This window comes from Lonchura striata, chromosome 30 (assembly GCF_046129695.1).
Source record: "Lonchura striata isolate bLonStr1 chromosome 30, bLonStr1.mat, whole genome shotgun sequence".
NCBI classification, from domain to species: Eukaryota; Metazoa; Chordata; class Aves; order Passeriformes; family Estrildidae; genus Lonchura; species Lonchura striata.
The window spans coordinates 2,116,496-2,143,103 of record NC_134632.1 but is presented as its reverse complement, the minus strand read 5'-3'; the positions used below and the strand labels follow the sequence as shown (position 1 = coordinate 2,143,103).

The following is a 26,608-nucleotide window of genomic DNA, read 5'->3' as shown; positions in this document are numbered from 1 at the left end:
AGGTCCTTTCCAACCAAACCATTCTGGAATTCTCTGTGTGTGCAGCTCCGAGCGATGCTCCTGTGCTGCTCCCATGGAACTGGGTGGGGCTGGCTTGGAATAAACCCTTTTGGGAATGCTGGCCATGGCTTTCTGAGGTCAGAGGGGATGAACTCAGGGTGGCCTTGCCCTGGGGTGAAGCAGCTCTCCTGAGGACACCCCTCAGTGTGCCCGAGCTCCCAATGGAGCAGCTCAGCAAGGATTATTTCAAAGACTTGGCACCTCCACACATAAAAACCAAACAAATTTCAACATCTGCTTGGGTTGCATTCAGCTTTGTAGTGTTTTGCTCAGGGGGTGGAATAAACTTCCTCCTTGCTCGGGAGGAGTTAATGATTTATGGGTCAACGGGCCAGCTCTGGTTTCTGCAGAATTGAATTTTCTCTTCTTGGGGCCAGATCTGACCATGTGGGTGCTATAAAACTCCTCCTTTGCCAGCTCTGGTTTCTGCAGAATTGAAGCTTCTCTTGTTGGGGCCAGACCTGAGCATGTGGGTGCTATAAAACTCCTCCTTTGCCTGGACTGCAGGAGAGCAGTCCCTGCTCCATCCTGCAAGTGCTGAACACGCCAGGACTCTCCATCTGCCACCTCCACAGCTCCAGGTAGGACAATTCCCAGCCTGGCAGCTGCAGGTGCTGCTCCTGGGAGCTGGGCTGGAGCTCCTGTGCAGCTCCAGCAGGCGCCCAGGTCAGGAAATTAAATCAGAGGAATCCAGGATGTGTGACAAGGGTGGAAAGAAAGGCAGAGGAGTGGCACAGGCGTGGGAGGTGTTGGGTTCAGGGCAGTGGGCAGGGAGGGGACCCTCATTTCCAGGAGGCGAGCAGGCACTGGGAGATTCTGGAGCTTTGGGAGGGTTCAGGCTCCTGAATGACCCTGGGTAGCACAGGGAGGGCTCTTCCAGCTCCCTAGGGGTGCCAGGTGAGTGCAAATTGCATTTAAATTCCATTTTGTAAAGCAGTTTGGTTTGATTGACCTGTGAGCTGTACAGCTTGAAATATTCCCTTTACTCAGGGAGTATTTGCACAGACTGATGGAACTTTTTGCTTAGATACTTCTCTCTCTGCCTGAGGGTGATTAATTGTTGGTGAGCTCTTCTGGTGACCCCAGCAGGATTTCTTCTGACTAGGAATTTGCTTCCAAGAGATTTATTTCTACAAATAAAGTGGTTTAATTGTAAATTTCCAGAACAGAAATTCAGCTCCTGCTCCTTCTGGTCCTCTCCTATGACTGTAGGAACTGCTCAGGGGTGGAGAAATCAGACCTGTGAATATAGCTGAGTATAAATACCCCCAAATACCCCTTTGCTGTCATCACAGGTACTGGCCCAGGAAGGGAATGTGGTGACATCTGTGGGACCTCCAGGCAGGAATAAACATGTCAGCTTTGGAGCTGGGGAGGCCGAGGAGTTGTGCAGCTGTCCTTGGGTCACTCCTCACTGCTGCTCTCGTTGTGGCTGTCCACAGTAAGTGAACGAGTCCACCAGGATGAACTAAGAGCCCCTGGAGGAAAACCTTCTCCTGAGCTTTACAAGACTTGGATTCCTTCTGTTTTCCTCACTGCCTGTGCATTTCAAGGGCTCTGTAAATCTTTGTGATCAGAATCTGTCTTACTTTACCCTTTTTTTTTTTTTCCTGTCTGTAGGAAGCAGGTACAAAAGTATTTTAGCTGGAAAAGTGCAATAATTTATACTAAGTGGGGAGAAGAAATGCTTCATCTGGACTTTGTGTCCAGCCTTTGAATCTGCTGGGTGAGGGGTGAGGAGTGGGACTGGAGGGGCCAGAGCCCTGCCAGCCACGGGCTGCTGCTTTGAGGGGTCTTTGGGGCACTGAGGGGTCCTCCCCTGGAGCTCTGGGGTGAATCAGGCCTGAACCCCCCTGCCTTTGCTGGCAGCTTGTTTCTGATGGGCTGTGAAAAACACGTTCACTCTGCTGTGAAAATATCAAAAGTTTAATAAAAGACAATGGGAGACGAGGACCACAGAGCAAAGGTTGTTAGGGTTGGCACTCAGCCAAGAGCACCCTGTTATCTTCGGGGACACCCCTTAAATACCTTTTAATTACATCAGCCTGCTGCATATTCATAGACCCTCATGCATAGTAAACTTTTCCCCAAACTACTTCACATGTCCCAAGGATTGTTTAGCCTGGCTCCTCCTTGGATCCACCTTTTCAGAGCGTGTGTATTTTTTGGTTGTGATTTTAGTCCATTCTTATCCCCACCAGTTTTTGGGCTTTGGTCCACTCTGCCTTCAGACAGCGAGTGCTGATGGTCGGCAGATCTGTGCAGGTGTCCTCATCCTGTGTTCAGTGGATGTTATCCCATCCCAGCAGGCATTTTAACACAAACATACTGATACCAGCTACTTGTAGTGAATTATACCGTAGTATATCTGCTGCTATGCAGTGAAGTGTAAGAACTAAGCTTATACCTGAGACAGAGAAAAAATTTAACAGGGTAGAAATCTATTTGGATTTAGGTGAAACGTGCAGCTTTGAACTTGCTAACATAAGTAAAATATCCTGTTTAGTCTGGTAACTGCAGCACTGTAAAACTGCCCCAGCTGAGGAGAAAGAATGCAAATTTCCAAGCTAAAGAGATAAGAGATAAGAAAGACTCCTGGACCTTAAAACAGCGCAGAGTGACTCAGGAGTTCTTTCTGTGCTTTCTGACAAAAACTGAGTACAAGTGTAACTTGCTGTAAGTGTAATGTGAAATCAGCAGAATGAATATACATGAACCTATTGTGAAATGCCATAAATATGTAAATTAGTAAGAATAATAAAAAAGGATCTGGAGTTCTCAGGGGCATACATGTCTCTTGAAGGGAAAGACCCCTCACATGCGTCCAGCACTACAATAAACATACCAGCCCTACAAATCTTCATAGGAATTGTGGGGTTTTGATTTTTTCCTCTACGTTTCATGCCTCAGCTTAATTAACAACTGTCGCTGTCGAGGCAGGACAGGAATGAAGAGACTCTGATCAGAAGGCACCTGGGAGTAAAACTCTGGTTTATTCAAAATACACCACTCTTTTATACAGAGCTTTGTGAGGACTAAATCTATTGGTTCTGAAAACAATTTACGGCATTGGTGTACAGTGCTTGATGCACAGTGATAGAACTTAACTATAAACAATGTGAACAACAAGAGAGATAAAGAATTATTTACATTCGCCTCCAACTCTTTCCCAGGCTTCTGCCTGGCTAGAAACTCTCAGTTTCTTTCTTTGACTGAATCTGAGACCCACAAACAGCAGAAACAAAAACTCTATGACAGAGTTACTCTGCCATCACACATATAAAACCCATTTTGGCGTTGTGAGGAGCCAGTGCCAGGCTGTGTGGCTGTGACACGGGCTCGGTGTCCCCAGGTCAGTGCGCGGCTCCGCCGCGGTCGCCGTCGGCTGAGCCCAAGGAGCGGCTGGAGGGCCACCAGCTCTTCCCCTCTGGCTACAGGATGGCGTTCGTGTGCCGGCCGGGCTTTGGGAGAAACCCTCGCACCTCCAATGTCCTCGTCTGTGGAGTGAACGGGGTGTGGCATGGATCCAGTGAAATCTGCATACGTGAGTGTGTTTTGGGTGTCCCTGCCCTTGGTCTCTAGGGTTCCTCCCAACCCAAGGCGTTCTGTGGCTTTTTGGTTTTGGTTGCTGGTGCAGTCAGCTCTTTCTGGTGGAGCAGAGTCCAAAGTGAGGCCTGGGGATGGTTGTTATATTGTGCTCATGGGCACTCTGTTCCCCCTTCCCCGGGACCCCGTGACTCTGATCAGAGAACCCTGGACCCTCCTTCCTGCCCCAACGGAGTTGGTGGAGAGCCAAGGAGCCCTCCCTGCCCAAAGTCTGTACAGACCCCTGACATTTCCTGTTCGTCCTCTTTTGCCCCGTTCTCCCCATGGACATCACAGAATAAAGAGAACTGAACCAACATATCTGGGGTAAGAGCCTCTTTTGGAAATCTTTGCCATCTCCTGATATTCCTTCCCTCACAGCCTAGGACCTTTGAGCTAGCCTAGGATATTCAGGGGGCTGTGTGAGGGGGGGACATCAACTGCAGACCCCAGAGGCAGCAGCTCACTGGGCAGGTCTGGCCAGCACCGTGAATCACCTTGGGTTGGAGGGGACATCTGGAGGTCTCTGCTCCATCCCCTGGCTCAGAGCTGGGGGACTCTTTGGCTCTCGTGCCAAGAAGCTGAGCTGGGAGCTGACTGGAGCCCTGTTGTCCCCAGCCAAGGCGTGCAGCTACCCCGGGGAGCCGGCCAATGGCAGACTGCTCTTGCCTGGAGCGTTCACTTTTGGTTCCAAAGTGAACTTCACCTGCAACACCGGGTAAGCCAGCAGCACCTGGGCCACAGGGCTTCTTCCTCTCCAGCCACTTTTCCAAAGTTTTTTTCCCCCTTTGCTGCCAGAGCCTCCTCCATGTAGGTAATTGCAGACCCTGACTGAAATACCTTCTAAGCTTTCCTTTGGGAGCTTTAAGACTGACTGTGAGTGTCTTAATCTGCTTTGAGGCAGTTCTTCCCAAGCTCAGGTTCACCCTCCTGGCTCTTTTCAAGCCATTCCCAATGTTTCAGCACCCTTTTGAAGGAAAGATGTGAATACTGAGCTCAGAGCTGTAACTAGTTGATAAAGTATATGCATTTCATGAGAAACATCTCATTTTTTAAATTAAAAAGATGTTTTTATCAAAAGTCAGCATGTCCTTGAGAAAGTGACACTGATGACCAATTTCTGGTCTGCTGGAATTCTGATAAAGGAGCCCAAACCTTGCTGGTGGTGGTGTGGGTAACACATCAGGACTGAGTCTGTGGAGCAATTCCCTCTCCCCTGTCTCACACAGGTACAGACTGATTGGACGCTCTGAGATTGAATGTGTGCTCAGAAATGAGGTTCTTACATGGAGCAGTGATGTTCCCATCTGTCAGGGTAAGCAGAGTTCCTTAATTATCTATTTAATTATCTGGGATGTGGCTGGGGCTGGATAAAGAGCCTGTTGTGTTGCTCTGCTGAGGATTTTGGCATCTCAGTGCATGGTGGAGCCTAGAAAGACATTTTTAATCTGTGTTTCTCTTCTGCAGAAATATTCATTCACTCTCTGGGAGTGATGCAGCTGCATTTGAGCCTGGGATATTCTAAACCCTCTCAGTGCCAACCAGAACTCGGGGCTGGTGCAGCTCCTCAAGAGCTGCCTTTGATTTCTGACCCTTCTGCTACCTCCTGTTTCCACCTTTTTCTGGCCATATCTTTGCTTTAAAATGAATTAATTTTTTTTCTCTTCTCCTCATTCCCATGATGATCTTCCACAGCAATTCCCTGTGCACCCCCTCCAGAAATAGCAAATGGGCAGCACAGTGGGATGGACAAGGAGCATTTTGAGTATGGAGACTCTGTCACCTATCAGTGCCACAGGTCCAGGAGAGGAGAGAGACCTTTCTCCCTGGTGGGAGAGGCTTCCATTTTCTGCACAAGCTTGGACAACTTGAATGGTGTGTGGAGCAGCCCAGCTCCAGAATGCAAAGGTGAGCTTCTCCCACATCCCAGCAGCAGCCCCTGCAGCTGCCTGCTCCTGCTCTGCTGTTTCCTCCCTTGGAACCCCCTCTCCTCTTCATCCTGCTGGAATGGAATCACCTCTTGCAGATGGCACCCGCTGAGTGTGGCAGCTGTGACAGGAATTGGGGTATCCCCTCACGGTCACGGTGTCAGCAGGGACGTGGGAGTGGGATTTTCCTGTGCTCACAGGGCAGGTGATCCCTCTCCCTTGCTGTGAAATCGAGCACCTGCAAAGAATTCCCAAACCTGCTCCCCTGGCTTCTCTTTATGCTTTGCCTTAAAACCCCTGCTGCAAGAGCTACAAAACCACCACGTCACCCTGCTGCTGTTCCAGGAGGCAAAAGGCGAGGGGGGCTTTTCCAAAACCCTCCCCTCCCCTCTGGAGCCTAACTGCTGCTCCCCTGTGTGCTTCCCCTGGCACAGTGGTGACCTGCAAGCAGCCAAGAGTGGAGAATGGGAATCTGCTGAGCGGGTACCGGCCCGAGTACAGCTTTGGGGACACGGTGGTGTTCGACTGTGACTTCCGCCACAGCCTCAGCGGCAGCAGCGCCTCCAGCTGCAGGGACAGCGGCCACTGGGAGCCCCCCCTGCCCCTCTGCCAGCGCAGTGAGTGTGCAGGACAGCAGCCCCGGGACCCCCCATAGGGATCGTGTCTGCTCCTGGATGGTGTTGATGAATGGAGATGAGATCTCTGCAGGCTGCTCTTGGGGTACAAGGTTTATTGGGGATGGAGGAAGGTCCCCTGTGGGGATCGCTGTCTGCTCCAGGATGGTGTTGATGAATGGAGATGAGATCTCTGCAGGCTGCTCTTGGGGTACAAGGTTTATTGGGGATGGAGGAAGGTCCTGCCTCGAGCTGCCAGATGCAGCACATGGTGAGGCTTGAGAGGGTGGGGAAGGGGAGAGACAAGAGGATGCTCCAGGAGAGGGGGAGTTCCAAGGGGAGGGGAAGTTCCAAGAGTGTGGCCCCTCGGAGACCCCTTTGCAGGGGGCTTCAAGGTGGGCTGGAACAAGGCTCAGGCCAATGGGGTTACAGGCACTTGATGTTTTAGGGGAGGGATACAGGTGTGGGGTGAGCCGTACATTTTGGGGGGTGGGATGGAACAGTCCACTTGACCCCTGGACCCGTCCGTAGGCATGGGCATTGTCCGGCTAGCAGAGAGGACTGTTCTCATCCTGGCTGTATTATTTATGAATAATTATATTTATCTATCCTCTCCAACACCCCCCATGCTCAGGGAGTATCAGCTTGGTTGGAAATGACAGCTTGTTGTAACGGTGAAAGTCACCGTGCAGTCCAAAATCATAGTCCTGGCATGGTTTGGGGTAGGAGAGACCTTAAAGCCCATCCCACCCACCTCCTGCCATGGCCAGGGACACCTTTCACTGGCCCAGGTTGCTCCAAGAGCTGTTCAGCTTCTTCTTGGACACTTCTAGGCTTGGGGCAGCTTCTCTGGGCATCACCCTCATAAGGAAGAATTTCTTCCCAATATGTGACCTAAACTCAATCTCTTTCACCTTAAAATCCTTCCCCCTTGTCCTGTCACCCCAGGCCCTTGTGAAAGTCTCTCTCCAGGGGAAAAAAAAATATTTGTATACCTTCATTTGTCTCTTGTGTGTTCCCTCTTTACCCTTCCGAACCTGGATGATTCAACGCATCTCAGAATGAACACTGTGAGCCCGTGGTTTTAACCCAAATTCCCTCCATGCCAGTCCCTGTGATGCAGCACTGTCCCTAAAGTGCTGTCTCACCCCCAGGCAGCTGCGATGACCCCCCAGATGTGAGGAATGCCATGAAAACCAGGCTGGCTGGCAATCTGTTCCCTGTGGACACCGTGGTCACCTACGAGTGCCAGCAGGGCCACCAGTTCAGAGCGGGGGAAACCACCTGGAACATCAGCTGCCTGCAGGATTTTGTGTGGAGTGAAACCCCAACTCCGTGTGAAAGTGAGTGCCTGGGGCTCGCTTGTGACTGCCAGAGTGGGCTGGGGACAGCCTGGGGGACAGGGGTGTGAGAACCCCGGGCTTGCTCTGGGGTCCCATATGGTGGTGAAATTTCTCCTCCAACCCGTGATTCCAAAGAAAAACTGTGCAGGCTCTTGCTGTTCTGTCTCAAGGCAGTTTATTCCAAGTTATCTAAAAGATTTTCTTCACTGGCTGTGGCTGCTTGGTCAGTGGCCCGGGCAGAGGCACACACACACCCTGACATCCTCTCTGTCTGCTGTCTTCTTCTCTCTCCCCCACCCAGGTCTGCTGCTATCTTTTATATGATATATTACATGTTACGTGTTTATAGTTTTCCCCCAATACCTACTATCTATATTACAAAGTGCTTTTCTACTCTAAACCAATCTGTGAGTGCCAGCATCACCAAGAACATGGAGGCAAGGAAGAAGAAGGAGGAAGAACAGGATCAGCCCACTTTCCTCCATCTTAGAACTTCTGACCCCCATGTACAAAGTAAAAAACCCCCTGTACAAGTGTTAAAACCCCCCTGTACAATACTAAAAAAATTTCCCCTCTGTTTTGTAACTACTTTTCCTATACTATTTACCCTTTGTGACTGCTTGTTCCACCTCCAAAGTTGGTAACTCATTCCATGCCTCAAACCCAAAATCACAGCTGTTTCCAGCTGTCTGCAGGGTCTAAAATGCTTCTGACCAAGGCCTGGAACCTCCAAAAATGTCTGAGAGACATTTTGAGTTCCGACACAGGGGGATGCTCCACGGCCCAGCTTGGTCTTTGCTGACCCTGGAATTCCTTTGATTTATTCCCCAGCTGCAGAGTTTGCTTTGCTTTCTTTGCCAGCTCTGCTTTCCAACCCCTTGAACCTCTGGGAAACATCCATTGTGGTCTTGAGGGTGCACCACAAACATTCCACCCCCCAGGAAAGCTTCTGGGGCAGATTCCATGTCACGACGTGTCTGTGTCCTACAAAACATCCATCCTTGTCTTCACAACAAATTTCCTGTCACCCGCTTGGCTTTGCTGTGGTTTCACCCTCGCTGATGTTTGGCATTTTCCAGGAATTCCTTGCCCAGATCCAGACTTCCCAAATGGGAAGCCCTTGCACCCATGGCAAGTGAAGGAGGTTTATGAGAGTGGGGACAGGCTGGAGGTGGAGTGCAGTGAAGGATTTGCTTTCAAAGGCCACGGCAGCAGCAGCATCACCCTCCGCTGTGGCAACGATGGTGGATGGGATCCAGCAGTGCCAGAGTGCATCCCAGGTGGGACAGAGTGGAGGCATGATCATGGCTTGGTGTTCTGATTTTTAAAAGTGTTGTTTTCTTTTATAGTTTTTTGGGTTTTGTTTGGGGGTTTTTGGGCTTTTTGGTTTTTTTGGTTGTTTTTGTTTTGTTTTGCTTTGGGTTTTGTGTTTGTTTGTTTGTTTTTGTTTTGTTTTTTGTTTTTTGTTTTTTGTGTGTTTCTAAAGTTCAAAATAGAAAAAAAAAAGAGAGTTTTATTCAAACATCTAGTATATAAAATTGCAAAAGTGACTGTGGATTGGAGGATGGAATTACCACTTCTCCAACCACACTGGTTCAAGGATCAATCAATCATTTCTCTCCACCCACAGAGAAATAGGTAAACTATTCTATTTATACATGAAATTGTGTAAGAACTCTTAACTCTCAAATATGTAAGCATTATTAGAAAGCTAAAGAAGTTTTATGACAACTTTAACACTTTCAAAAAAACTATAAAACACTTCTAAAAATCAAGGCAACAGTGGCAGAAGCCATGGAGAACTTTCCCCCACTCCAGGTGGCCCCAGATCTACTTCTCCTGGGTTAATGTGGCAGCAAAAGGTCCAGATGTTTTGGCAGGGCTGAGCTGGTGTCTGGAGGGGTGCAAGGGGGTGTTGGAAGCTTCTGGAGGCTGAGAGGTTCCTGAGGAACCCTGGGAGACATTTACCCAGCTGGAAGGGGATGTGGTTTGTGTTTGGGGCTGCTTTGCTGACATGAGGCAGGGGAGCAGAGGATGTTCCCAAGGCATTTCCCCTGTCAGGAGAAAACGAGTAAATAACTGACACTGCTCCAACTCCTGACCCACCACCACAGCAATATCCACAAAAACTCAGGAAAACCTTGCCAGGAGGGACAAAGCTGCTGCACCTCCCAGGGCAGGCAGCATTAGAGCATGGACAGTTCCCTGTGCTGACCCCTCAGGGTTACAGAGGCAGCCTGAGACCTGCACCTGGGGCATGGTCACTTTTCTGCCACGGTGCAGATTTGTTGGTAGCTCTTCTCCATGGAAAACATGACTGGAGTTCTTTTTGGAAACACACAACGTCCTTTATTTCCCATTATTTCTAGAACCACATTGCCCAAAGCCAAGCATCCTTCATGGAAAAGAGGTTTATAAAAGCAGGAGTGACTACACAGTGGGGACCCGGGTGAGGCTGGCCTGTGAGGAAGGCTTTGCCCTCAGGGGCTTAGAGACCATCACCTGTGGGGCTGATCTGAGCTGGGAGCCCGTGATGCCCTTCTGTGACAAAGGTACGTGTGACACACAGGGGACAAGACATCTCCTGCCACCACTGGGTGATCTGCCTGCAGCATCTGCTCCTGAGCTGAGCCAGGTGTCCCCTCCCCAGAGCTGGAACTAGAATCATAAAGGTTGGGAAATACCTCCAGCATCACCAGGTCCAGGCTTTGACTGAATCCCACCGTGTTCCCCAGTGCCACATCCAGTGTCTCTTGGACACTTTCAGGAGTGGGGAGGCCACCACTGGAAATATCCTGGTATTTCTGGAGGCCTGAGCTGCTGTGAGAGGCCAGAATCCAGGCAGCAGCTTCTTGTGAATTTGCCTCACACCAGCCATGAAATGAGCTTTGTTCTGATTTCACAGAAGTGCTTTTGATTCTCACCTGAAGATGCTAACTGCACGTGTCTTTCTTTCTCAATTCCCTTTATTCCACAGTCTGTGGGCCCCCTCCCCAGATCCCCTTTGGGCAGCACTCTGGCAGAGGTGCCACAGGGTTCCCTTATGGCACCAAGGTGACCTACAGCTGTGCAGAGGGGCTGTCCCTCATCGGGGACGAGTCCCTGCACTGCACCTCCGAGGATGGGGAGAACATGACCTGGAGCGGGCCTGCCCCGGAGTGCAGGGGTGAGTGTTTGGGGTCAGACATGGGGTCAGACAATGGGGTCAGACATGGGGTCAGACAATGGGGTCAGGCTGAGCCGGCCCTGGGGGCAGTGCCAGCACTCAGAACAGAGGGGTTAAAGCCAGCAGAGCTGCCTGCAGATGCTGCTTCCTCCACACAAGGGGGGATTTTGGGAACCCAGGGTTTTCCTCTGGTTGCCCTGGCAGGTCTGGGACCCTGGCAGGGGTCAGGAAGCCCCTGGACAGAGCCCCCAGAGACACTGGCTGTGATCTCTGGCCATGGAAAAGAGTTTTCAATCTTACAGCATGAATTACCAGCTCTGAGTGTTTGATATCAGTAATAATTAAGCATGGCACGGGTGCAAAAGTAAAATTTTAGGATTCTAGATGAGGGGTCCAAAGGGCACAAGATGGAGGAAATTGGGTGTGCCTTGTCCTTTTTCTCCTTCTTCATGCCCTTCATGTTTCACTGTGGTGTTGGCATTTTTCTGTTGGTTCAGGCTGGGGACACACTGTCCAACATAGGTGACAGATATTGGCACGTTCTTGTAAATCCAGCCCAGGGAGTTTCTGGTATTTAATGTTTGTAACATCCCACTGAGGGCAGAGCCCCACACGCTGCCCTGCAGGACAGAGCTGGGCAGGGCAGCAGAACATGTGAGAGATCAACAGAATAAACAACCTGGAAACCAGCACAGACTAATGATGGCTTCTGCTTTGGCAGCGGGGCTGACAGACAGAGACTTTTACAATCTCAGAATCATCAACACCTCAGATTCTGACAGGGGATGATCCATCTGGGAGTGACAGAATCCCAGAATAATGAGGTTGAAGAGACCTCTAAGATCATCAAGTCCAACCTATGCCCTAACACCTCAACTAGACTACAGCACCAAGTGCCATGTCCAGTCTTTTTTTAAACACATCCAGAGATGGTGATTCCACCATGGGAGGACCCTGGTTCTCCTGGCTGGGGTTGTCAGGGGTGGGGAGGAGCAGCCCTGCCCGGGTTCTGCTGCCCCCAGACCCAGTGCCAGCTCTGCTCTGTCCCGCAGTGGTTCGGTGCCCCAGGCCCGTGGTGGAGAGGGGAAGGATGACCCCACAGACCTTCACCTTTCCCTACGGGCTGCTCCTGCACTTCTCCTGTGACCAAGGCTTCAGGCTGCATGGCGCTGCCCAGAGCCAGTGCCTGGCTGATGGCACCTGGCACCCACCCCTGCCCACCTGCCAGCCAGGTGAGTGCCAGCCCTGCCCCGCACGGCCCAGGGGCTGCTCTGCTGAGCCCCAGGGGGAGTTTGCAGGGTGTTTTCTCCTGCATCTCCTTCCATTATGGGATGTTTTGTGTGTGTTTTCCCCTCAGTTCAGTGCCCCAGGCTCCCGAGGCAGGATGATGTTCTGGTTCACTTCAACCAGATGTGGTACGAGGTGAATGCCACGGTGCCTTTCTACTGCAAACGTGATGGGCGCTTTGGGGCACCTTCCAAAACCACCTGCTCAGCTGATGGCACCTGGTCACCACCCCCCACGTGTGTAAGTACCACCAGCTGCCCCGTTTTTTCTCTTTCTTTCCCCATTTATAGCCTGGAATAAAGGTCCAGCTTCACAAGGGTGGTGGCTTTGTCTCCCTACACTGAAGTCTCACTCTGCCTTTGTTTTGGTTCTTTTAAAGAGGAAGAGTGATGTGTGTGAGAGGGTTCTTCGAAACAAAGCAGCTTTCCAGTGCGGAATTCCTCTGTCAGATCTGAAAACCCACCTGGAAGTCCAGAAGCTCTTCCTGGAGATCCAGAAACTTGAAAAGGAGCTAAAAATCACCACCTACAGCTGACTGGTGACACTGGGATTGCAGGAACCATCCTCTGTGTGTTGGATCATGACAGTGACTGAGGATTTTTATGACTCTGTAGTTTGTGCTAATGCTGAGGTAGCCAGGACAAAATTTAACCATCGACCACAGATTTGGTCGTGTGAGGAGTCAGTGACTTGTGAGCCAATGACTCGTGGGTCAGGTTTTAGAGCTCACCAGGTTCAGTTTGTACATCACTTTACACCTTTTAAAGCTTCACATTTAGATCTGTTTGCTACACTGGCAGTGCACAGTTAGGAAGGAAATGAGTGGAAAGTGAATTTTGGTGGTAGAAACAGGCATGAACTTGGTGACAGCTGCTGCACCTCTCCAGTCCATCCCAGTGCTGCCCAGTTCACCCACGCTGCACTCATTAGTGGGAACAACCTCTTCACTGCCTAATTACTTTTCTCATGACCAAGAAAACCTCCAAGCCTCTTTCCTAGCAAAGCAAAAATGCCAGGTATTCTTCCCAAGCAGGATGGAAGTGCCACACTCTGTGTGTGCCCCAAGGACAAATAATAGTGTACAGAAACAAATGAATGGTTTGGAAACTTTTTTTCTGCAACATCCAGTGAAGGGGAAGCACTGTGAGGGCCACTTGTCTTGTGGTGGGACCAGAAATTAAAATAAACCTGAAATACTGACAGCTCTGTCTGGGTTTTAATAATTTGTCCTATCTCTGGTAAAGAGAAGTATTTTTGTAATACAAATGGTGTACAGATAATATAAAAGTGTATATAATAAATAGGTTTATTTATAGTGTATGTAAACAAACAGCTCAGTTAGGTGCTGTTCCATGAGTGCAGGGATGTGGGGGGTGTTTTCCCCACCCCACCTGCCCTGGGTGTAAACCTGCTTCAGACACGAGGCCAGGCTGCTGCAGAGAAGTTTCAGCTGTAAAACACCTTCATTCCCTGTCGGAACTCAAAATGTCCCTCAGACATTTTTGGATGTTCCAGGCCCAGGTCAGAAGCATTTGAGACCCTGGCACAGCTGGAAACAGCTGTGATTTTGGGTTTGAGCCATGGAATGATTTACCAACCTTGCAGGAAGAACAAGGAGGCACAAAAGTTTAGATATTAGAGTAGAAGTAGTCACAAAGTAAAGGGAAGAATTTTTGAGTGCTGTACAGGGGGTTTTGGTTTTGTACAGGGGGGTCAGAGGGTTTAAGATGGATTTGGGATCTGGGCCTGCCCTGTCCTCCCTCTTTCTCCTTCCTCACCTCCATGTTCTTGGTGATGTTGGCACTCACAGGTTGGTTTAGAGTAGAAAAGCACCATTTAATATAGGTAATAGGCATTGGGGAAAACTGTAAACATGTAACATGTAGTGTACCATATAAAAGATAGAAAATCACCATTTAATATAGGTAATAGGCATTGGGGAAAACTGTAACCATGTCACACGTAATGTCCCATATCAAAGACAGCAGCAGCCCTGGGTGGGGAGAAGAAGCAGTTGGGGTCAGAGAGGATGTCAGGGTGTGTGTGTGCCTCTGCCTGAGCTGTGAGCAAACCACAGCAGCTAAAGAAGAAAATCTTTTAGATAACTTGCAATAAACTGCCTTGAGACCAGACAACAGAGGCTGCTGAGCCTTTCTTTGGGAGCTCGGGTTGGAGGAGAAGATTTTCCACCACACAGAGCCACCCCTGACCTAGGGTGGGCTTTGGCAATTCCCTCTGTGCCCAGAGCAGCCTCCCCTGCCTTGCACATCCCAGGGCTGGGGGTGGTGTCAGTGGCGTGTTTGGCCTGTCCCCAACTTCCCACTGCTGCTTCCCCTTCCCTGCTGGGCTCTCGGGGCAGAGGATCTCGGATCTCTCCTTCCCAGGGCAGCTCCCATCCCACACCATGCCCGGGCTCCTCGGGCCAGGCCAGCTCCTGGCACTGATGGTTCTGGTCCTGCAGCCCACGGGGACTCAGGGTGAGTGTCCTCCCCTCCCTGCTCGGGCTCTTGGCTTCTGGGGCTCTGCTTTCCTCTCACAGGGGCTTGGGGAAGAGCTGATAGAGCCTTGCAGTGCCTGAAGGGGCTCCAGGAAGGCTGGAGAGGGGCTTTTCACCAGGAATGGCCTGACAGGGAAAGGGGAATGGGTTTAGGGTGAATAAAGGCAGGGTAAGATTGTGTGTGAGGAAGGAATTGTTCCCTGGGAGGGTGGGGAGGTGCTGGCACAGGGTGCCCAGAGCAGCTGTGGCTGCCCCTGGATCCCTGGAAGTGTCCAAAGCCAGGCTGGATTGGGTTTGGAGCAACCTAGGATCATGGAAGGTGTCCCAGCCCAGGATGGGGTTTAATGACCTTTCCATTCCAGCTTTTATGTCCCTTCCATTCCAGCTTTTATGTCCCTTCCATAATGTCCCTTCCCTGATTCTCTGGCTGATCCTGCAATGTCTCAGCCCTGGGCAGCCTCCAGAGCTGCCCAAGGCAGCTGGGACATGGCCAGGCATCCCCCAGGCTGACCTCAGAACTGGAGAAGTGCAAATCTGCTGAGCTCTGAATGTCTCTGGGAAGGAGAATAAGCAGCAGTTTCTGTCTGGAAGTTGGGGGTTCGGTTAAACCCAAACCTTTCCAGAAAACTTCTCCAGGGTGCACAGCCCTGCACCAGCACTGCCTGTGCACACTGCTTTTACTCTTAATATTTATTGCTTTTACTTCCTGATGCTTCTCAGCCCATTTCCCAAAGCCAAATATTGCTAATGAGGTGCCAATAATTAATGTGGAGGAGGCACAAACAAGATATTTTCCGTGGGAATGGCACCAAAGGCAGCATGGGTGGCACTGCCCTGGCACGGTGCAGGTGTGGGATGCTGCAACACCTGGAAGTGGATCAGGATATTCTGACATGTTTTTAATTCTGTCTTGGTGACCTGGCAGCACTGCCAGGCATGAAGAAACCACAGTTAGAGCTGCTGGAGTTTTGTTTTCTCTGTTATTTGTGATAAGCCCCCAGATACTTCCCATGGGAGACACAGAAAGAGCCGTTTTTGTTGGGACATCAGTGATGTGACAGAGGTCATGCAGTTGTTGTAGAGGCTCCTTTTTTTGTCAGGCTGGAGGGGGCTGCTGCACCTGGAGTCACCCACCTGAGCTGAGTCACCTGTGCCCTGCAAGAGCTCCAAGGGAAGGTGTTTGACTGTGCAGGAAGGGAATCCTACACGTTTGGGGTCCTACTGATGGCTGCTCAGGATGTTTATCAACCCCCAAACCTCTGCCTCAGTCGCTGCAGCCATTACACAGCTTTGTCTCTGACAAACTTTCCCAGGAGTTGTTCTGGGGAACTTTGAGAAGGCTGAGAGGAAGAATTAAAACAATCTTGCAGCTGGAGTTTTGAACAGTTTTCTCAGAAGATGTTTACCAGAGAGTGTCTTGTTCCAGAATTTCTGAGAGAGAGGGGGCATGATTTATGTCTGGAGAATTGAGCTGCCCCTCAGACTAGGCCTGATGAGCGGCCTTGGTGGGGCCTAGGAGCCTTTGGTGCAGTGAGAATTCAGTTGTGGCGCAGTTAGAAATTATGTTAAGGTAATTACAAAGTAATGAGCTATACGAGTGTAAATTAGAGTAGAGCTGCAGTGTGAAAGGCCTGACCCCTTAAGGCAAAGGTAAATGATGTTGGCTTGCCAATCAGAGTGCCTTTGTAAACTGTAAACTATATAGAAGTGTATAAAAACTGCCATTCTCACTAATAAATGGGAAAATGTTGCATTACTCATATTGGTTGGATGTGCGTTCTGTCCTGTCCAGCTTTCCCGATTTATGAGGTCCCTGGCTTTAGTGACTTCTTAATTATCCATTGGTGATGGTGCGTTGATTAAATGACCAATCAGGTCCACCTTTATCAGAGCAGTGTATAAAAAGGAATGTGTTTCTAATAAACTTGTTATTAGGCTGCTGAAGAGAGTTTTGGAGTTTGTGTCGCCTTCACTTCTGCTCCTGCCTCAGCGGTGACGTCTCCTCTCACCCCCAGACAGAGCTGCCGTGCCCCTTGGTTACAGCGGTGGCATTGTGCAAGAACACCCCTGAAAATCCCCTTTTTTTATTGTTGTTTTTTGGTGATCCACAGAGGCTCAGTGTCCCATCCCTTCCATTGCAAACGGGCAGCTGAGCTCTGCAGAGAACTTCACCCACGGCAGCACCGCCACGCTGCAGTGCGACCCCGGCTTCGTGCCCACCGCCAGCACGGCGCGCTGCACGCCCAGCGGCCGGTGGTACCCACGGGTGCCCTCCTGCGTCCCAGGTGAGCCCACACCCCCTCCGGGCCTCTGCCAGCTGAAATTGTCTGCTCCCTTTTCCCCAAAAGCACTTGGAGGGCGGTTGGAGGGCGGGCATCACCAGGAGCGTTGCTGCATTCCCTCTGGGATCACCAGGGGAGGGTGGCAGGGCTGTCCCTTCCCGCAGGGGACACCCACGAGGTACCAAAGCGCACAAGAATGAAGATTCTCACTCAGCTCACATTCTCTGGTGAATTTTCCCCACTGTTTTCCCCTTTCTCTTCATCCCACAGCCAAGCTCAGGGGTGCTGAGGGGTGCTGCTGTCCTTTGCTTATTTTTGGGGGCTTTCCACCAAGGCAAAGCTCCCAGTGCTGAGGCTCTGTGCTGTCCCTGATCTGTGTCCCCTGCTGTCCCCAGGGCAGTGCTGAGGCTCTGTGCTTTCCCTGCTCTGTGCTGTCCCTGGTCTGTCCCCAGGGAAGTGCTGAGGCTCTGTGCTGTCCCTGATCTGTGTCCCTGCTGTCCCCAGGGCAGTGCTGAGGTTGTCCCCTGCTCTGTGCTGTCTCTGCTGTCCCCAGGGCAGTGCTGAGGTTGTCCCCTGGTCTGTGCTGTCTCTGCTGTCCCCAGGGCAGTCCTGAGGCTCTGTCCTGTCCCTGCTGTCCCCAGGGCAGTGTCGCCACCCTCCCTCTGTGGAGTTCGCCGACTTCCAGCACCGGCGCGAGTTCCTGGTTGGGAGCACGCTGTCCTACTCCTGCAGAGCCGGCTTCTCCCTGATCCCCGGAGTGTCCCCAACCACCACCTGCCTCCAGAACTTCACGTGGTCCCCGGTGCCGAGGCTGTGCCAGAGTGAGTGCATCCCTGCAGGGCAGCGATGGAGCGGCGCCGCTCCGCAGCCCGTCCCCGGCGGGGCTCCCTGCACCAGCTCCGGCTCTCCCGGCAATAATTCCGCCGCTCAGAAGGCGGCGTGCCTGGATAGGAAAAGCTGCAGCTCCCCCTGGTTATTCCAGCAAGGATTAGGGATGCAGCCGGTGACGAGCCATCCCCCCAGCGCGATTTCCAGCTGGGCACAGGGCTCTCGCATCCTTCTGCCTTCCAAAAGGAGCGGTTGTTATGCTGTAATTGGCATCCCTGAGCCTGCCAGCTCTGCTTGGAGGTGTCTGGCAGCGCTGCCTGGCAGCTGGGCTGGGTCAGGACAGCAGCGCTGCTGGGAATCCCCCCGTGCAAACCTCTCCTCTCTGCTGCTGCTGTCCCGCAGAGGTGCAGTGCTCCAGCCCGGTCATCCTCCACGGGACAGAGGCCAGCCCCAGGAGAGCCGAGTACACCTTTGGGCAGCAGGTGGAGTTCCAGTGTGAGCACGGCTACATGCTCCGGGGCAGCGACAGGGTCCAGTGCTCCTCTGATGGGATGTGGAGACCCCCCGTGCCCTACTGTGACAGGGGTGAGTGGGGACAGCAGCAGCAGGGCTGGGAATTCCATCCGTGGGGAGACAGCAGGGAAAAACCGTGTGAGGTGTGAGGAGAAAGTGCTCAAGCCACAGCAGTGAAGGGATTTCCATCTTCTGCCAAAACTGAGACTGGTGGAATGTGTTGGTTACTGGGACATGCAGCCACTTCTGCAAGGATTCTTCAAGGGGTTTATGATATTCACCATTCCCTGGCCTTGCTTAGGAGCAGGATCATTCCTCGTGGAAAAGAGGAGGGGGTAAGGAAGGGGAAGGGGCTGAAGGGGAGGGGGCAGGCGCTGCAGTGCTGGGGCTGTGCTGAGAGTGGGTTCATCAGCTGGGTCAGTCTGGGAGCACTGGTACAGCCACGGCCAAAGCTGGCCAGAGGCAGAGGAGTGTGAGGAGAGCAACACTTGGCATGAACAGGGAGAACCTCTCCTGTTACCTCCCTGCCTGCTGCCTCCCTAATGGAATTAGGAAAACCTGACTTTTCCCTTTACTCTCACACAGTCTGTGGCCCCCCTCCCAAAATCACCAACGGGCAGCACTCTGGCATGGGGCTTACAAAGTTCCCTTACGGCTCTGAAGTGAAGTACAGCTGTGCAGAGGGGCTGTCCCTCATCGGGGACGAGTCCCTGCACTGCACCTCCGAGGATGGGGAGAACATGACCTGGAGCGGGCCTGCCCCGGAGTGCAGGGGTGAGTGTTTGGGGTCAGACATGGGGTCAGACATGGGGTCAGACAATGGGGTCAGACATGGGGTCAGACAATGGGGTCAGGCTGAGCCGGCCCTGGGGGCAGTGCCAGCACTCAGAACAGAGGGGTTAAAGCCAGCAGAGCTGCCTGCAGATGCTGCTTCCTCCACACGAGGGGGGATGATCCATCTGGGAGTGACAGAATCCCAGAATAATGAGGTTGGAAGAGACCTCTAAGATCATCAAGTCCAACCTATGCCCTAACACCTCAACTAGACTACAGCACCAAGTGCCACGTCCAGTCTTTTTTTAAACACATCCAGAGATGGTGATTCCACCATGGGAGGACCCTGGTTCTCCTGGCTGAGGTTGTCAGGGGTGGGGAGGAGCAGCCCTGCCCGGGTTCTGCTGCCCCCAGACCCAGTGCCAGCTCTGCTCTGTCCTGCAGTGGTTCGGTGCCCCAGGCCCGTGGTGGAGAGGGGAAGGATGACCCCACAGACCTTCACCTTTCCCTACGGGCTGCTCCTGCACTTCTCCTGTGACCAAGGCTTCAGGCTGCATGGCGCTGCCCAGAGCCAGTGCCTGGCTGATGGCACCTGGCACCCACCCCTGCCCACCTGCCAGCCAGGTGAGTGAGCATTTTCTCCTCCACCTCCCATTCCTTGATTTTTAATGTGCATTTTCCTTTCAGTTCATTGTCCCAAACCCCTGTAGCAGGAGGATGTAGGGATTCACTAACAAGCTGTGGTATGAGGTGAATAAACTTTGCCCTTCTACTGCAAATGGATGAGGGGTGGTTCCAAAATCTCCCTGCTCAGCTCATGGCCCCCGGGGCAGAGCAGAGGGCTTGGGGTGCAGCATTGCCTGGCTCTATCTGTCCCTGGGGTTCCTGAGTCCTTCCCCTCTTTGCAGAAGAAACAACCTTCCCAAAGCTGGTGTTTTTCAGGTAATAGTTTTTATTGATAGCTGTGTGTAAAGGAGGTCTAAGAGAGGTCAGGAGTTCACTGACTTTTCCTCCCCTCATTGCCAAATGTCCACCCCCACTGTGGGCAGACACTGCCAGAAACAGCAAATCCATAAGGAACTCACAGCACCTCGCAGGGGCTGCTCTGACCCTCACCCTCTTCTTGAAGAGAAGTATTTTTGATTTCACAGCTCCACAATTTTAAGCTCCTCTGCACTGGCTCAGCCATCCCAAACTCCTTTCTGACCTCTGGCTGAGCCCTGGGCTTTCCTTTCAGTCCTGTGTCCACAGCCACGAGTGCCCTTTGGGAGGCTGAAAAGCCCTTTGGGTGGCAGAGGGTGGTACCAGGCCAACGAGACTGTCACCCTGGAGTGCCTTCCTGGCTACCAGCTTCCAGACAATGAAGCGATGGAAATGGAAAATTCTTGGACAGCCACGTGCTTGCCTGATGGCAGCTGGACACCACTGCCCAAGTGTGTGAGTACCACAAAAATTCAGAATGGTTTGGGCTGTGGGGAGCCCTAAAAACCATCCAGTTCCACCCTGCCATGGTTCAACCTTCCCAGGTGCTCAGTGCCTCAGGTTGCTGAGCCTGGCTGAGTCCCTGGGTGGGTGCTGCCTGATTTCTAACATGAAAACTGCTTAAACTTCTCAAAAGCTTTTCATTTCTGGTTCTGAGGAGGATGCTGCCCCTGCTGGGACAGGGCCCCCTCGCAGCTGAGCAGTGGGTGGCTCTGCCTGTGCTGCAGTCCATCCTTACAGGCTTTTCTGGGTTTTGTTTTCCTGTTTAACAGATGAAAGAAGGTGATGCTGATGTGTGTCAAGAGGTTCATTACATTAAATCGACCTTTGAATGTGGTGTGCCTATAGAAGAAGTGAAAAGTCTCCTGGAAATACAGAAATTGCTCCTGGAGATTAACAAACTAGAGATGGAGCTAGAAAACTAAAACAGAACTGGGTCCCTGTAATAGCTCAACTTTCCTTTGGTGAACTCACAGTTTGTGCAGTCACAGCATCTCTGAGAAGGTTCTGTGTGATTTTATGAGGGTTTTTTTTTGCATGCCTATAGCCAGAAAAATAATCACCAGTGCATGGGAGGCTGCTTTTGCTGTGCTGGATGCCAGAGCAGGGAGCGGGTTTTGCTCTAACCTACAAGCTTGATTTGCTCTTTTACTAATAAGTTGTTTCATGTTTCATATTAGTAAGAATAAAAATAGATTAAATTTAGCTTTTTAAAATCACTGGCTTAACTGTGGTAAGTTGAGGAAAAAGGGAGTGAAGTCCAGAAAAGCTGAGATGAGTCCAGAGTTGGCTCTGAAGTTGATTCTACTGCCAGTCCAGCTGAGGCCTGGGTACATTTGCACCCTGCTGCAAACAGTGGTGGCAAAAAGTGTTAAACCGGATTTCTGTTCATCCAGCTCCTGATTTCTGTTTGTCTGGGTAAGGGCAGCTCACATTAAGTGTCTTGTAAAGGCTGCCTCACCTCACCCTGGGTTCAAACAGGTTCCTGGCCATGCCATATATCTGAACTGATGTCATTTCCACACCCCAATTTTTGGTGGGCAAATGCTAAGAATAATCGTTGATCGGTCCTCACTGCCAGCCTCAGCACAAAATAAGAACAAAGCAACACAAATAAGGAGCTTGGGGCAGGAAGACCAGGAGGCTCTCCCCAAGCCTGTGAGTGACAGTTGTCCCTACCCTGGCTGCTCCCCATGTTCCTGACGGAGATCTCAGCTCCGTGGGTGTCCCGGGACGGTTTCCACAGCTCCAGAGGCTTGGAGGAGCCTGCAGTGCATCCCCTCCCAGCCCTGGAGGGGCACAGCACCGCTGCAATGAAGTTGGAGCACCAGGATGGGGGGGAACGTTGGCCCCCCGTGCTGCTCCTGGCCGTGCTGGGGCTCCTCAGCATTCCTGAGGCTCGCGGTGAGGACGGGGTGTGGGAAGGACCAGGGACACCTGGGGATGCCACCCCCGAGCCTGGGGTCAGTGCTGTCACAGATCCAGCCCTGGCTGGTGCCTTTCCTGGCTGGGCCATCCCAGCCACGCTCCTGGGGCAGGGAAGGGGCTGGAGAAGAGGTTCCTCACCTGAGGAGATGTTTTCCTGCCGCAGGTGACTGTGGGCCCCCTCCTGCCATGACCCACTCCAGGCCCTGCAGCAGCTCCAGCAGCTTCCCGGTGGGATCCAGGGTGGTGTTCACCTGTGCCGAGGGTGCCCGCAGGATCCCGGGGCTGCCGGGCACCGTGGAGTGCCTGCCTGGCGACATCTGGTCCTGGCTGCCCGATCCCTGCGGCCGTAAATACCCTCCTTTGTACCCGAAACACGGCCCGGGGTGGCATCCCTGTCCCTCCTGCTGGCTGCCCTGCGCTGGCACTGTCCCTGTCCTTGCCCAGGGGACAAACTTGCTGGGGTGGAACTGTCCCTGTCCAGGGGATGAACCCGCTGTGCTGGAACTGTCCCTGTCCCTGTCCCAGGGGACAAACCCACTGGGCTGTCCCTGTCCCTGCCCAGGGGATAAACCTGCTGTGCTGGCACTGTCCCTGTCTCTGCCCAGGGGACAAACCCACTGTGTTGGCACTGTCCTTGTCCCTGTCCAGGGGATGAACCCGCTGTGCTGGAACTGTCCCTGTCCAGGGGACAAACCCACTGTGTTGGCACTGTCCCTGTCCCTGCCCAGGGGACAAACCCGCTGGGCTGTCCCTGTCCCTGTCCAGGACACAAACCCGCTGTGCTGGCACTGTCCCTGTCCAGGGGATGAACCCGCTCTGCTGGCACTGTCCCTGTCCAGGGGACAAACCCGCTCTGTTGGCACTGTCCCTGTCCCAGGGACATCCCTGTCCGCAGACCTGCACATGGCCGAGGCTCAGGTTGGCCGCTGGCTTTGGCCACCTCTACGGACATAAGCCAGGGCTGTCCCCCCACTGTCCCCACACTACGTCTCATGAGGATGGGTCCTCTCGCTCGGGGCTCCTGCGGCGCTCCCTGCACCCCAAACTCCTGCCAGCAGCCCGTCCCCATCTCCCTCCCCATCCCCGCGGCTCGGGGGCAGCGCGCTGGGTGGGGCACGAAGGGGTTAAAGCGCCCGGGGCTGGTCTGCGGGGAAGGAGCAGCCTCCCCTCGCCGTGCACATCTGGATGCAATAAGGCTGGGGAGGCCGGAGCATTCCTGAGCACTGAGCTGGAGGCTGCTCTGCTGCCGGCCATGGGGCCCTGGTGCTGCCTGCTGCTGCTGCCGCTGCTCGCCCCGGCCCTGCGCGCCCAGCAGCAGCAGTTCATGGAGTACGTGGAGCGCCGCATCACCCTCCTGGAGGTACAGCCCCGAGCGGGGCCCCACAGCCGCCCCGCACCCCGAATCGCCCCGTCACGGGGCTCCCAAACCTTCCCCATGGGGCCGGGAGTGGGGCTGGGTGAGGAGGAGCTGGGATGGGGATGGAGGAACGGAGCAGGGTGTGGGGTGTCCCATAAGGAGGAACCGGGATGGGGATTGAGCAGGGTGTGGGGTGTCCCGTAAGGAGGAACTGGGATGGGGATGGAGCAGGGTGTGGGGTGCTCTGTGAAAAGGAGCTGGGATGGGGACGGAGCAGGGTGTGGGGTGTCCCGTAAAGAGGAACTGGGATGGGGATGGAGCAGGGTGTGGGGTGCTCTGTGAGGAGGAGCTGGGATGGGGATGGAGGAACGGAGCAGGATGTGGGGTGTCCCATAAGGAGGAGCTGGGATGGGGACGGAGCAGGGTGTGGGGTGTGCTGTGAGGAGGAGCTGGGATGGGGATTGAGCAGGGTGTGGGGTGTCCTGTGAGGAGATGGGATGGGTACAGAGCAGGGTGTGAGGTGCTCTGTGAGGAGGAGCTGGGATGGGGACGGAGCAGGATATGGGGTGTCCCATAAGGAGGAACTGGGATGGGGATGGAGCAGGGTGTGGGGTGTCCTGTGAGGAGGAGCTGGGATGGGGATGGAGGAACGGAGCAGGGTGTGGGGTGCTCTGGCAGCCCCTGCCAGGGTCCTGCACAGCCCAGCAGGAGGATACACCGGAGCAAGATGTGTGTGGGAGCACCGGGGGACAGGAGCAGGGGCACTGTCGGTCTGGGAGAACCATGGGAGCATCACAGGAATGGCAACATCACAGGAATGGGAACGTCAGAACCACAGGGACATCACAGGAATGGGAACATCACAGGAATGGGAACGTCAGAACCACAGGGACATCACAGGAATGGGAACATCACGGGTCTGGGAACATCATGGGAAAGCAGGGGCATTGCAGGTCTGGGAGAAGCATGGGGACATCACAGGAATGAGAACATCATGGGAAAGCAGGGGCATTGTGGGTTTGGGAACTTCACAGGGTCATCACAGCAATGAGGACATCAAGGATCTAGGAGCAGTGTGGGAGACTGGGGTACACTGTGAGTTCAGGAAGATCATGGGGGTATCCTGGGAGTGTCACAGGAGAGCAGGGCCTTGCGGGTCTGGGGACAGCACGGGAATGGGGGCATTGTGGGTCTGGGAACATCATGGGAGCATTGCAGGAATGGGCATCACAGGTCTGGGAACATTGTGGAAGCAGCACGGGAGCATCGTGAGTTTGGGAGCACCACAGGAATGGGAACAGGGTGGGATGGGACCCAGAGCCACGAGCCACGTGTGGCTCTGGGGTCTCCCCCAGCCTGGGCAGGCTGGGACAGCTGCCAGTGGTGGGCTGTGAGGTTTGGAGACCTCAGTGTCCCCTTGGCCACCCCAGGAGAGGATCTCACAGTGGCATGACCAGAGCAGCCGCTACTCCACGGAGCTGCGGGACTTCAAGAACCAGGTGCTGGGGATGCTGGAGGCGGCCGAGAAGGAGCGGGAGGCGATGCGGGCGGAGGCCGAGAGCGCGGCCGTGCGCGTGGAGCGGCTGGAGCGGGAGGTGGACTACCTGGAGACACAGAACCCCGCCCCACCCTGCGTGGAGGTGGATGAGACGCTGATGGACAAGCAGGTGGCCACAGCCAAGCAGAGGAAGAACGAGAAGTACACCAAGCTCACAGGCGAGGCACTGCCGTGGCTCCCTGGGGGGATGGTCCTGTCTGAGGGTTACTCCAACCCTTCCTAGCCCATCTCAGTCCAGGTGTCCCCCAGCCATGAGCTGGGGCGTTGTGTCCCATCTCAGATGTCTCTGGCACAAGCTCCTGCATCCCCCTGGTTTGGGAGCTGCAGCCAAGCCCCAGGCTGGAGCCCTGTGCGTCCCCAAAGCCTCTGGGGCAGGGCTGGGGTGAGGGTGGCTCCCCTGCCCGTGGCATGGGTGCGCTAGGGGACTTCTCAATGCCACCAGGGATGCAATTAAACCCCTTCAGTGAATTTCCAAGGCAGTTGCCTGATGACCAGGGTGGGACAGGATGAGAACCCAGCACGGGGCAGTGCAGCCCCGCTGCAGGGCCGGGCTGTTGCCAGGCTCACAGCCGCCCCTCTCTCACAGATTGCAGTGACACCATCGCCAGTGTCAGGGCCATGAAGATCCTGAAGCGTTTCGGCAGCGCCTCGGGGCTCTGGACCAAGGACGCCGCGGGGAGCTCGGAGAAGATCTACGTGTTCGACGGCACCGCCAACGACACGGTTTACGTCTTCCCCCGCATGCGGGAGTTCACGCTCTTCTCTGCCACCCGCAAGGCCGCCCGCATCAAGCTGCCCTACCCCTGGGTGGGCACCGGGCACCTCGTCTATGATGGGCACCTCTACTACATCCGCCAGCAGGGCCTGTCCTTCCAGGTGATCAAGTTCAACCTGGCCAACAAGACAGTGGTGGACAGCTCGGTGTTCCCGGCCGAGGAGCAGATCCCTGTCTTCGGCCTCTCCCCCTCCACCTACATCGAGGTGTCGGCGGACGAGGAGGGGCTCTGGGCCATCTACGCCACCAAGGAGGACGAGAAGAACATGTGCCTGGCCAAGCTGGACCCCGCCTCGCTGGACATCGAGCAGATGTGGGACACGCCGTGCCCGCGGGAGAACGCCGAGGGCGCCTTCGTGGTGTGCGGGGCGCTGCACGTGGTGTACAACACGCGCCTGCCCAGCCGCGCCCGCGTCCAGTGCGTCTTCGACGTCAGCGGCACCCTGGCCCCCGAGGACGCCTCCCTGGTCTACTTCCCCAAGCGCTACGGCTCCCACGCCAGCCTCAAGTACAGCCCCCGCGAGAGGCAGATCTACGCCTGGGATGATGGCTACCAGATCATTTACCGCATGGAGATGAAGAAGAAGCTGGAGGTCTGAGGGGCGCTGCCCGGCCCGGCCCGGCCCGCAGGACGGCGTCGCTGCCCCTTCTCCCATCACTGTGAAATGAGGAAATGCTGGATCCCCACCCCAGCCACCCCCCAGCACCGGGTGTCCCCGCCTGGGAGCACCCAGCAGAGTCCTGGACTAATTTAATGAGGTTTTCATTTCTGATTTAATGAATAAATACTACGCAGCCAAGTGCAGCCGCCTGCCTGGGGGAGCGTGGGGTGCTGGGCAGGGTTGTCAGAGCCCTGAGCTCCACCTTGCCCCTGAGACACCCCAAAAAACACTTCCCAAGGGTGGGGTATCCCTGCAGGCTCAGAGCAGCGAGCACAGACCTTGGGTGGGTGCCTGGGCAGGGGGGCTGGGGCTTCGGGCAGGGGTTTGTGTTGGGGGCTTTGGGTGAGGGTTTTGGAAGGGCTCAGGGCAGAGATGGAACACGAGGCTTTGGGCAGGCTGCTGGTCAGGGCCAGCTCATTTTACATGTACAAAACTGTGAGCAAACAGCAAAATCCTTTAATCTGGGAGG

General features: G+C 53.8%; 2 protein-coding genes and 1 long non-coding RNA gene across 3 annotated transcripts; all 3 read left to right on the top strand.

Moving 5' to 3' along the window:
• Window positions 1–401: 401 nt before the first annotated feature.
• LOC110473053 (complement component receptor 1-like protein) lies at window positions 402–13,185 on the top strand. The gene is made up of 14 exons (XM_021535302.2): window positions 402–641; window positions 1,356–1,501; window positions 3,413–3,604; window positions 4,264–4,363; window positions 4,875–4,960; window positions 5,341–5,553; window positions 6,008–6,190; window positions 7,342–7,530; window positions 8,610–8,810; window positions 9,900–10,082; window positions 10,508–10,696; window positions 11,749–11,928; window positions 12,054–12,223; window positions 12,363–13,185. The coding sequence occupies exons 2-14, from the start codon at window positions 1,414–1,416 to the stop codon at window positions 12,516–12,518; spliced, it is 2,130 nt and encodes a 709-aa protein (XP_021390977.2). The 5' UTR covers window positions 402–641; window positions 1,356–1,413; the 3' UTR covers window positions 12,519–13,185.
• Window positions 13,186–20,225: 7,040 nt separating this feature from the next.
• LOC116184502 (uncharacterized) lies at window positions 20,226–21,078 on the top strand. Its single transcript, XR_004149260.2, has 2 exons — window positions 20,226–20,314; window positions 20,632–21,078. It is a non-coding gene; the product is annotated as an uncharacterized LOC116184502 (long non-coding RNA).
• Window positions 21,079–23,003: 1,925 nt separating this feature from the next.
• OLFML3 (olfactomedin like 3) lies at window positions 23,004–26,277 on the top strand. The gene is made up of 3 exons (XM_021535330.2): window positions 23,004–23,147; window positions 24,575–24,860; window positions 25,289–26,277. Exons 1-3 carry the CDS (start codon window positions 23,040–23,042, stop codon window positions 26,074–26,076), a joined length of 1,182 nt encoding a protein of 393 aa, XP_021391005.2. The 5' UTR covers window positions 23,004–23,039; the 3' UTR covers window positions 26,077–26,277.
• The last annotated feature ends 331 nt before the right edge of the window (window positions 26,278–26,608 follow it).

Coding starts and splice junctions, on each gene's coding strand:
- LOC110473053 (XM_021535302.2), top strand. CDS start 1,414: ATGTCAGCTTTGGAGCTGGGGAGGCCGAGGAGTTGTGCAGCTGTCCTT. Junction 3,605..4,263: donor ATCCAGTGAAATCTGCATAC/GTGAGTGTGTTT, acceptor TGTTGTCCCCAG/CCAAGGCGTGCAGCTACCCC. Junction 10,697..11,748: donor GCCTGCCCCGGAGTGCAGGG/GTGAGTGTTTGG, acceptor TCTGTCCCGCAG/TGGTTCGGTGCCCCAGGCCC.
- OLFML3 (XM_021535330.2), top strand. CDS start 23,040: ATGGGGCCCTGGTGCTGCCTGCTGCTGCTGCCGCTGCTCGCCCCGGCC. Junction 23,148..24,574: donor GCCGCATCACCCTCCTGGAG/GTACAGCCCCGA, acceptor TGGCCACCCCAG/GAGAGGATCTCACAGTGGCA. Junction 24,861..25,288: donor GAAGTACACCAAGCTCACAG/GCGAGGCACTGC, acceptor CCTCTCTCACAG/ATTGCAGTGACACCATCGCC.